General features: G+C 38.5%; 1 protein-coding gene across 3 annotated transcripts in view; it reads left to right on the top strand.

Annotated features, from left to right (window-relative positions):
• The window catches only part of Erc2 (ELKS/RAB6-interacting/CAST family member 2), an 822,395-nt gene that overhangs the window by 331,863 nt on the left and 479,350 nt on the right, over window positions 1-11,182 (top strand). For 2 of the 3 annotated variants that reach the window (XM_028754073.1, XM_028754072.1), the window contains one exon: window positions 4,030-4,197. The exons of the other annotated variant lie outside the window; for it this stretch is intronic. In XM_028754073.1, the coding sequence (XP_028609906.1) occupies window positions 4,030-4,197 (168 nt within the window). The remainder of the gene's footprint in view (window positions 1-4,029; window positions 4,198-11,182) is intronic. 3 annotated transcript variants of the gene reach the window in all.

The raw sequence follows: 11,182 nt of genomic DNA on the forward strand, positions 1-11,182 counted from the left end.
GTTGAATTAAATTCAAATAGACCCTTAACCGAAGTCTGCTATTAGGGAAAACAAACAAACGGAAGAAGAACTTTGGATGTGGAACAAACTATCTTGGGAACTTTTGTGAGCATTCTGGTTTCCTTCTCTTTTAAAGTTGCTCTTCATGAAGGCATGTTTGTTTTATTTCTGAAGAGTTGTCAAGTAAGTTGCAAGCAGTGTTTTCTTTCTCATTGAGTGCTTGTCTCTAGAGTGTTGTTGTCATTCTAAGATTGACACAAACCACTTGATTCTTAAAATGATTTCTGGCACATCAAGTGGCACTTGGTGTTCTGTCACCATCTTGAAACTGTTTCTCAAGGCCCACATAAAATATGACAGAAAAGTTGGGATCCATTTCTATAGAATTTTTAGAAGCACACCTCACTATTGTAACTGGTTATAATTCCTGGGTGCTGACATGAAGATTAATAATGTTTAACTCTGATTTTGGCAATTTTATTGCCACAGTCCTTTCCTTTCAAGTTATTACCTGGAACCTAAGTGATAACAAATGTTTTGTTTTATACTGCCAGATACAAAGTTAATTTTTCATATGTTACATGTTTTTATACATGGATACACACACATGAACACAGACACACTGACACACACAACTGGATCAAAAGGCGATGAGAAATTCTCTTAAAATGGAAAGCTGTTAGTAGTTTAAACACTAGGTGACTAGGTCTTATGTGGTTAAATGATATGGGAAAAATGGGAGTTCAACCATATGGATCTTTGTGCATTGATTATATCATACAGTTCTCGTTTTCTTTTCTTCTTTCTTCTTTTCTTGGAAGTGATAGCCCTCTTTGCTTTGCCAAGTATTATTATTGAGTCAACTGCCAAAGTTTAAGAGAGAGTGTCAAAGGCTCTTAAAATTATTTGGTGTTGAGTGAAGGGACAAAGAAAGGTATTCCACATTCCCAAACAGTTCAACTTTTATCTTTCTACCTGATGTTAGGACATGACATAGACAGGAAGGCCTTCCTCATTTCTCTTTTTTAAAGTAGTGTGCACTGTTGGCAGATATCAGCATGTTAGTCAGGGCAACTTTAGTCCACTCATTGATAGCCAGTTTAGAACTACACATTCTAAGTTCTCATAGAATATCTTTTCTCTGGCCTGCTTTTCACTGTCTTTACCCTTTTGTGCATCAGAAGTCCTGCACGCTTGCTTGTGGTTTTTTACCATCTGGAAGTTTGAGTTTGACTTTAGAAATGATGTCATACTTGCTTACTGCAAGCTTAGCTAATGTTGGTTGAGAATTGGATGCAGTTCAGGTCAAAGTTTTTTATTTAAAAAAAATGACCCTTAAGTTGTTTTCTTCTCCCCTCTTGATTCTAAGAAACTGTACAAAGCTCTAAAGATAGAGGGACAGTGATTGAGGGGCATGATCCTAATTCCTTTGATCTTCAGTTCATGCCTTATGGTCATGGAAAATAAGCTCCCATGCAGAAGAACTCCGCTGGCACTGGCATCTTCCTGCCATGTTGAGTTTGGGCATTGTGAGTAGCATGTTGATCACATCCATCCTTGTTCTCTGTTTTAGTCCAGGAAAAATATTCTCATAGAACAGCTTACCTTTAATCTCTTCTGGGCTCAGTACAGTTCACAGCAGGACACTGTGGAATCACAAGTGGCAAAAAGTGCTACGAATGCTATTTGGATTATTCATTTCATGCAGCTCCTTCATCCAAATGGTCTCCACTGTCATTCTTGGTCTCACATGTCAGTGTTGATACTGGGCATTTCCTTTTGGTTCACAGATGGACCATCCTGCTTTGACAGCTAGGATGCAGGACTGGTGTATTAGAGAATCTGCAGTTCTCAGTCTCTGATCACAGAATGTCAACTCTGTCTAGGGCAGTCAGAACTGCTCACCTCATAGCCCCATGCTTCTGACATATCTCCTCCATGGGCAATCCCAGCTACATCTTCCTTTCTACAGTAGAAACTGTAAAAAATTGTAGACCTTTTAGAACACAGGTTTGGCATACACACACACACACACACACACACACATGCACACCCACACGCACACGCACATGCACACACACACACCACTTTTGGAAAGGGTTAAGCAAAGAAGATTCTAGTCTTCTTGGTCTTTAATAATATCCTCCTCTGATATAGTCTACCCAAGGAATTCCTGCCTTTACTGCCACAGGGTATCGGATATTAGTGTCTAGAAGCTGTGGCAGGAGATTCGGGAGGGAAGGCTTACTTGTCCTGACCTTCACAGCTAGGTAGGAGAAGACCTGGACCCAACATCTGTGCTTGGAATGTTCCAAGTTTTCTCTGAAATGGCGTACAATAGTTTGAGCAAAGATTTCTAGTCCTTTTTAAACATTCAATTGAGAAAACCAGTGCCTTGGGAGTAATGTATTAGATATCAGTGTTTACACAGAATCTCCTTGGAAACTTGTAGGTGGTTGCTGATAATGATTAGGGGCATGAGCCTTCATATAGTGTGTAATGGTTGTTCTTAGAAACTGGCACAGCATGCATTTGTAAACATGAGTGAGAATGTGGTGGAAATTGATAAAGGAGAATCTGAAAAGACGAAATTAATTTTAAATGATTTTCATATTCTTTATATTTTTGATATTTGTATGTTTGTTACTTTGGTTATTTTCTTCTATGACCTGATCTGAGCTGTCTAGTCTAGAAATACAACTTACTTTGTGGATGGTATCCAGAATGGTAAATTACCCATAAGGTTTGGGCCTTGGGAAATGACTGTATCAGTAAGATAATTGCCATGCAACATGAGGACCCAAATTTGGAACCTCAGCACCCAGGGAAAAACCAGATGTGACAGCATGCATCTGTAATCATACTTCTGGGGAGGCAGAGACAAGAGGATCCCTGGGGTCTTGTTAGCTGGCAAGTCAATAGAACTGAATTGGTGAGCTGCAGGTTTACCAAGATACTATGTATGAAAAAATAAATAAATCAGTGTGCAGAACAGTTAAAGAAGTCACTTAGCATCAGCTCATAGACTCCACATGCTCAAACACATATGTACACATGTATCCTTGCATATGTGAGTACACAATCACAGGAACATGTAACATACCACTTATAAATACACAGATAAAAATACATAGATCTTATGTTTTTTTCCTTTAATTAATAACATTTGAAAAATGTGAGTCTTGATTTTATAATGTTTGAACTCAGGTAAAAATGGAGATTCTTTGGTGTTCTTTGTCTGTTTTTAAGGAGTGTTTAGAAAGCAGTCACCATCCAAGTTGAGGATGTCTGTTTCGCTCCCTGGCAGCACAGCTTCCTCATGGCCCCATGCATTTTTCTAATTTAGCAGCCTCCCTACATGTCTATCTTGTTCATCCAGATGCTCTTTGTGTTCTCTGTGTTCTTGGACGATCCTGCAAAGCATGAGCAATGTTTTCCCTCCCTGGGATCTCATGTGGAAGAGCTCATGTGCCTTGTTCACAACCCTAAGCAAACATATTGTTTCCCATCAGTAGAGAAACAAACATGGGAACATGCTACTATTTTGCAATGCCTTATTTCATGAAAACTCTATAGAATTTTTAAAAGGTATTACTGTTCAGCTATTCGAACAACAGAACTTTATGGTTGATTATAGGTTGTCAAAATGCATTGAGGTGACTTTAAAATAGATTTATATTCTTATTTCATGTGTTTGGATGTTTTTCCTACATGTATGTCTGTGTACCTTGTGCATGCAGTGTTTCTAAAGGTCAGAAAATGGTGTTGGATACCTCAGAGTTAACAACCTTGGAGACAGTTGCTAACCACCATGTGGGTACCAGAATTGAACCTTTGTCCTCTGAAAGAACACCCAGCTAGTTCTCATAACCATTGAGCAACTTGTGTAGCCCCCACCAAGGTGTACTTAGCAGAATTAATCGGACTCTGTTCAGGTGCTGTCTGCTGCCACCTTTATACACAGAACAGCACTGATTACTGGCAACCTCTTTGTAAAACCAAAACCTTCTGCCTTTGTCCTCATCTCAGGTAGATGCACTGAGATTACGTCTGGAAGAGAAAGAAACTTTTCTCAATAAGAAAACAAAACAGCTCCAAGACCTCACCGAAGAGAAGGGGACCCTAGCTGGAGAGATCCGTGATATGAAAGATATGTTAGAAGTAAAGGAAAGAAAAATCAATGTTCTTCAGAAAAAAGTAAGTAGCTGATACAACCCCTTCAAGTGGAGAGTTGTTAATATATATGTCTGATATTTCAGAGAGATTTAGGGCCATGGAAGATGGCCTAAAGTATCTTTTGAAAATTTAGATTAGGATTATGAACTTTTTATTTCCTGGGTATTTCATTTACTAATAGCTGTACTGTATCATTTTTAGTGTGACCTGTGTGTTTTCTATTTGATTACCAAAGAACTAAATGGAGATTTTTAAAATTTGCAATCTTAATCACTGAGGAATTACACCAATGTATATACAAATCTAAAACTTAAACCTGTGGGGCTAAGAGCTGGGATTATAGCTCAGTGGTTAGAGTTTATACTTAGCGTGTGCTGGGCCCTGAGTTTAGATTAAGGAACTCAGGAAAGATAAGTAGATGAAAAATATAAATTCCAAAGTGGTAATATGAGTTTTTTTCATTATGAAAGTTGACAAATATTTTAGGGAGTGTCTTTATGACATATTTTACATATACACTGTAGTTACATTGACTTTGGTTGATCACATCTTGTTGTCTTTATCCATTCCTATTGCCACAGCAAAACATCCAAAACTGAGAAATATATAGAGTGACATTTAGTTTCTCACAGTCTGGAGGCTATAGAGCCCTGGATCAAAGGCTTTTTGCTTTCAAGATGGCGCCTTCTCATTATTACACACTCTTCTAGGGCTAAGTGCTTCATTCACACATGATAACAGAAGGCATAAAGGCTGAGCTAGTTTCCTTTTGCCCTTTTATAAGGTCCTTAACCCCACACAGAAGGTCATGGCTCTCTTGACCATCATTTCTTAAAGACTTCACCTATTAATACATTGGCGATTAGTTTCTAACATATATATGTTGGGTACCACACCTAGAACAAATGACCAAATTCATGTGTGCTATTTAGAGTGGTTTGGTCACTTCTTATGTGAAACTAACTTTTACTTATTTGGAATCAGTGGAGAGAACATACAAGGAGTTCTACCATAGTGATCCAGTAAGATGCTTAGCTTCATCAGAACTCCTCTCTTCTTCCTTCTTTAAGTGGTCAATTTCATTCCCCATTGGGGATCTTTATTTTGTAATATCAACATAGTTTTGCTTTGGAGAATTCTCATTGCATCATACAGTTCTTGGTACCCAGCATTTTCCTTATTATTGTTATCTTTAAAAGATCAGCAAGAGGAAGAGCTGTTTTGTAACACTGCTCTCCTCTGAAAATCAGAATGCTAGAAATATACAAGACTTTCTGATCCAGGGGTAGCCATTATGGAAACTATGATCAGCAATAAACTGGCTGGCCAGGAAGCTATAGTAGCCAGCATGGTCCTGTGATGCGGCCAATGCAGACGCATAGGAATAACTGGCTCTTCTCTTTGATGTCATTTTTCACCATTTCTCACCTAGATTATATCATCATTACCCTAGATGTTTTCTTATATCCATCTACACTTATGGTTCCTACACCCTGTTCTTAACATGGAAACTAGAATTTTCCATTTAGATGTCAAAAGAATTTAAGTCACTCTCTAATCAGAACGTTTCCATTTCAACCACTTATATAATTTATAGGTCTCAGTATAAATGAAAACATAGAATGCCTTGCTCCCAAATTAGGAATGTTATGATAGTAATAGTAGATCATTAAGTCAAGAAGGGTGGCTGGCACAGCTGTACAAGTCACAAGTCCGTGATACTGTCCCATCCAAGTGGTTCAACTTTCACTGATACTAACAGGTTGAAGTTCTTACAAAGGTCATAGAACCCTATTTAATTTGACTCCTGACCTCCTATCTTTCTTTTGCTCATGCCATAAGAGTAACTAAGGACTGTATATTCTTCTGAAGAGACACACAGACTCTCCCATAGTGCTGACATTTTACAGGCCTTCAGCTTTCATAGGGCACTGGTTCCAGACACATTGTGCTATGTATCAACTGCTCAGCTCTTCAGTTGAAATGAACTATAAATTTGACAAGCATATTATATTTTAAAGACTTTTTAAAGGAAAGTACATGTAAGAGCACTTAATAATTTCTATATTATTGTATGAAAATGTTTGGGTGTTTCAATTATATAAGATATACTGCTAAAATTACTGTTACTTGTTTCTTACTGTCTATTGAGACTACTAGGAAGTATAAAATTACATATGTTAATCTCATTGTGTTTGTAGCAGACAGAATAGCTATAAACATTCACATAGTTCATGCCTTTGCTTCTTGAACATCTCTGTTCAAAAGGCTCTTTATCATAGACCTTAATCCCTCCTTCCCACACAAAACACCATGTATAAATTTTAATTCCTTCTGGTTTACATGTACAATTTTATTTTTGTAAATAGAACTTATCACCATCTGGAAAATATCTACCTTTTACAAGTTTTCCATTGATATTATCAGATTCCAGAATGTAAGGCTTTATTATTTGTCTACTGCTGTGTTTTTTAGCACGTAGTAGGCATATTTACTTAATAAACATTTAATGAATGGTTGAATGAACTTACTCCAGAGTTAAAATACTAAACATAAACATTTGATTAATTAAGGTTAGGGTCTACCCTTATCACCTATTGTCAGGAAAACCTATGCCTACCAACTTGACTGGAGAATGAGCTGTACAAAGAAGAGAGGTGACACTTGTTTCTGTAGTCTGGGATGGCATTATCAATGAATTCCTAGGGCCTAGACCACTCACCTTCCTATGTTTCTGTTACTCCATAAAGGAACTCTCTAGTCTCTCCTCTTAGAGGACAGAAAAGTCTCTTTATGATATATCCCTGTTCAATTATGCTTAATCAGAAACCTAAATAGTACACTGGCTTAACTTTTACAAACAAATTAAAGTTACATTAATTCTTGAAACTTTACCAAAGAGTTAACAAGCTTTTGTCTAGATCTCTCAGGATAATGGTTATTTAATTGATTGTACTGCAAATTCATTTATGAACAAGGGCTATTAAAAGTAGATTCCCATATTAAGTAATAGATAATTAATAAAGATGATTAGAAGAGACCTAGGCAGAGACAACCAACCTTGAAGGGATCGGTGCTGATCAGGGGTGGAGCTGATCAGGGAAAGTAGGAGATTGTTACAGCAGCAGGACCAAGTGTATTCTAAAGATTCAAAAGAAGATTGTGTTAGTTTCCACTGCTGTGACAAACTCCCTCAAAAAAATCAAGCAAAGGGAGGAAAGATTGACTTTGGCCCATGGTTTCACAGGTTTCATTCCATGGTTGCCTGGTTCTACTGCTTGGGTCTTGAGGTGAAGCTGAACATCATGGTGGCCAGACAGTGTACCAGATAAAGCTATTCATCTCATGACAGCTCAGCAACAGAGAAAACGAGGAAGGGGCCAGGGGACTAGTAGACTCTACTCCTAGTAACTTGCTAACAGTCACCCACTTTCTTCAGCTAGCCAGGCTCTACTTCCTTAAATTTCTACCACTTTTTTAAGTACAACCAGCTAGAGCCTAGGCCTTTATTTAGCATATGACCTTCGGGAACATTTTAGATATGAGCCATGAAAGAAAGGCTTCATTGAAATCCTTAGCAGTGACTGAAAACAAAACTGGCATCTGCTAAATGTGCATGCACTAATACTGAATATTGGGTTCTCTGTCCCACATACTGTTGTAGTTACTTTTGACTGCTCCCTAATGGTCTAGGTCCAAGGATTTACCTCAAAAAACTAAGGAATTGTTTGCTATATAATAAGGCTGCCCAAAGTCATTCAACCTAGGTACAAGGTTTTATTTTATGTTTTCAAGAAGATCAAATAAATCAGATAATCCAAACTGAGTGAATAAACTTCACGTTTCCCCCCCCAAATTTGTATGACGATGACACCAGGTGTGGGTGTAAGATGAAGAGGAAGCTCTCAGTTCATCGTTTGCCAGGAGTCTAGGCTATATGTTCTCATTCTTGAGTAGAAGGGCAATAATGGTTGGTAAAATATTGGAACACTTAATATCTAGGTAGCATGTAGCCTCTTTAACTGATGGGCATATTTTGTAGAACTTTAAACTTGCCCCCTAGTAGCCAGAAGCAAAGGTCTGAGTTCAAGTTTTAAAGTTTTAAAGTTGAGAACAACACTATTTATATATCATTTATCCTTTAGACAGTATGTTTAAATCATGAAATTATTGGGTTTGGAAATGTGAAGGGGTTTATCAACTTCACATTATTTTTTTCTTTTTACCTTTTTTTGCAAATATATATGTGTAGCACATGTGTATATACATGGTCACATGTACGGGAGGGTGTAGATACATGTGTGCTTATGTGTGCACATGTATGTGGAAGTGTAAGGCTGGCATCAAGCTTCTAGCTTGATGGATCTCCATTTTGAACACTGAAGCAGGACCTCTCACTGTAGCTCACCATTCAACTATGAGGGCTAGCTTGTGTGCTCCAGGGATTCCTTGTCTTGAACTCCAGTGCTTTGGGTTTTCAGCTGAGCTGCCACAGCTTTCTGGACTTTGCCTGGGTTCTCTGCCTAACATGGCTGATTTTTATACGGTTTCTGGGGATCCAAATTCTGCTCCTCATGTTTGTATGGCAAGTACTGTGTCCACAAAGATACATCCCTAGCCCATGTTTCTTCTTAACTAAGTGTTTCCAAATATATTTGGAGAAGCAATGAGAGCCCTGCAGTATAGTGAAGGGGCATGATCTATCATAACAGTGACTAAGAAGTTATCTACAAAGTGATAGACACAGTTCCGAAGCTGATTCAGACCTGTGCAAACTTAAGCTAGACAAAGCTCCTGTATAGAGTACAGAGGTGCACACAAAGTCCTAATCCTAGCTAAGGAGCTATTGATATTGATAACTCCTTGGAGAGGGAGGGTTACTTTCCTTTAAGGGTGTGGTACTTGGTGGTCCACACCCTCTAGTAGATTGCCACATCTTTGAGAGGGTATAAGCAGGACTAATTGGACTGGATGGAATTTTACAAAAGAACATAGGGTTGAGTGGATATGAATTGAGAGGTGGATCTGGGAGAAGTTGAGGTGATAAATGAATGCAAGAAAAGAATGATGTATCAAATTCTCCAAGAACTACTTTTAGAATGTGGGGATAATATAGAAGTCAATGATGCATTGTCTTTGGGTCTGGAGACTTAAGAGTTTTGTCTACATTCAATATAGACATCTACTTTGGAGTAGGCCTGGATTAGAGCAGCATAAGTTTTGGATTAGGGTGTGTTGGTATGGAATAATAATAAACTCATGTCAAAGTCAAAATTGCAATATTACATCCTTGGCAACCTGTACTGTGTTATCATGCTAGAAGAATGGGCTATATTTGTTTAACTGAAGCTGAAGAAAGAGAGAAGCTCAAGTGGCAGGTCACCTCTGACCAACCTTTTACAGGAAGACAGAATACTAGGATGGACTTTTGACCAATTTGCCAAGGTACAGAATATTTTACTGGGCGACAAAATTATGCTTGTAAGTGAGTGTTCCCTGGGATATCCACTTGATATTCTACCAAAATCAGGAAACACTAGTTTGTTTTTTTTTTTTGAAACCGTAACCTTTTGTTCCCACACCTGGATACAACGTTCAGCTGATGAAGTGTTACTTGACTATTGAGTTTTTGTAGGAAATGCTGTAAAACCCTGATGACATTGTACATTTGGAGCATCTACAGTACTTACGATTTTAGGACATGGTAGTGATATTTAAACCTCATCAGTTTTCAATTGCCCTGGAGCTCATGGATGCTTAGAGCATAAAGTTGCTACCCAAGAATTTGCTATAAAGTTTCAAATCCATTTTTCATTCTAGTTCTCAGTTATATGAGCACTGCAAATGTATACAGTGGGGGTACTTTATGTAGTGGGGGAAGAACAAGCAGCAGATCTATAGGTTGCCTTCTGACTTGGACTTGGAAAATGGAAGGAGGGTTGAGTGGTACCTTTATTCTCCATGTTTAGAATTAATATGGTTGAAATTCTGACAAACAATAAACACAGGGGTAAAGATGTACTTTTACTGAATTTTCTGTTTTAGGGTTTTTATTGCTGTGAAGAGACACTGTGACTGGAGCAACTCTTATAAAGGAAAGCATTAATTGGGGCTGGCTTACAGTTTCAGAGGTTTAGTTCATTATCATTATGGCAGGAAACATGGTGGCATACAGGTGGACATGGTGCCGGAGAAGGAGATGAGAGTTCTACATCTTGATCTGCAGGCAGCAGAAGGAAGTCTGAGACACAATGGCCAGACTTGAGCTTCTGAGACCTCAGAGCCCATCCCCAGTGACCCACTTGTTTAACAAAACCATACTTCCCGATAATGCCACTCACTATGGGTCAAGCATTCAAACACAGGAGTCTGTGGCGGCTATTCCTATTCAAACCACCACACTTGCCATGTATTAGTAACGTCTCCATTTCTGAAGGTTGGAGGGTGGGAGAGGGAGAGAGAGAGAGAGAGAGAGAGAGAGAGAGAGAGAGAGAGAGAGAGAGAGAGATTGATTATTTTGTTCTCAGGAAGCTGATAGCATGGTAGGGAAGAATTCATGCCTAACAACCCTTTATGTAACTGCATGTGATGTGCTATCGAAAGCATACTGCTTAGTAGTGTATGGCAGAACTACTTCTGATTACTTTAAGCCATAAAAATCCATAGGAAAACTATCTCAAACCGCAATAATGGGTTTTAGAACAAGATTATTTATAATTAAGAACTGGTCAGCACTAGGAGACCAAAAGAAGGAGGCAAGCATCATTGGGGCTCATAACTAGAGGTAAATGAGCAGTCAGGTGTTCCTTCTGCTGACGGATGCCCTCACAGCCTCCTGTCTGCTCTCACACTGCCAACTCAGTAGGGATTCAGACCTTTAGGACTGCCTCGAATTTTGTTCACGTGTGCCTCCTGGACAGGATGTATTTGAGACCCTTTCTCTAAACAGTTCCAACCTTGAGTTTTGAGCTCATTTTTATGTCACATTATATACATATATATATAT

This window comes from Grammomys surdaster, unplaced genomic scaffold (assembly GCF_004785775.1).
Source record: "Grammomys surdaster isolate TR1022 unplaced genomic scaffold, NIH_TR_1.0 125979, whole genome shotgun sequence".
NCBI lineage: Eukaryota > Metazoa > Chordata > Mammalia > Rodentia > Muridae > Grammomys > Grammomys surdaster.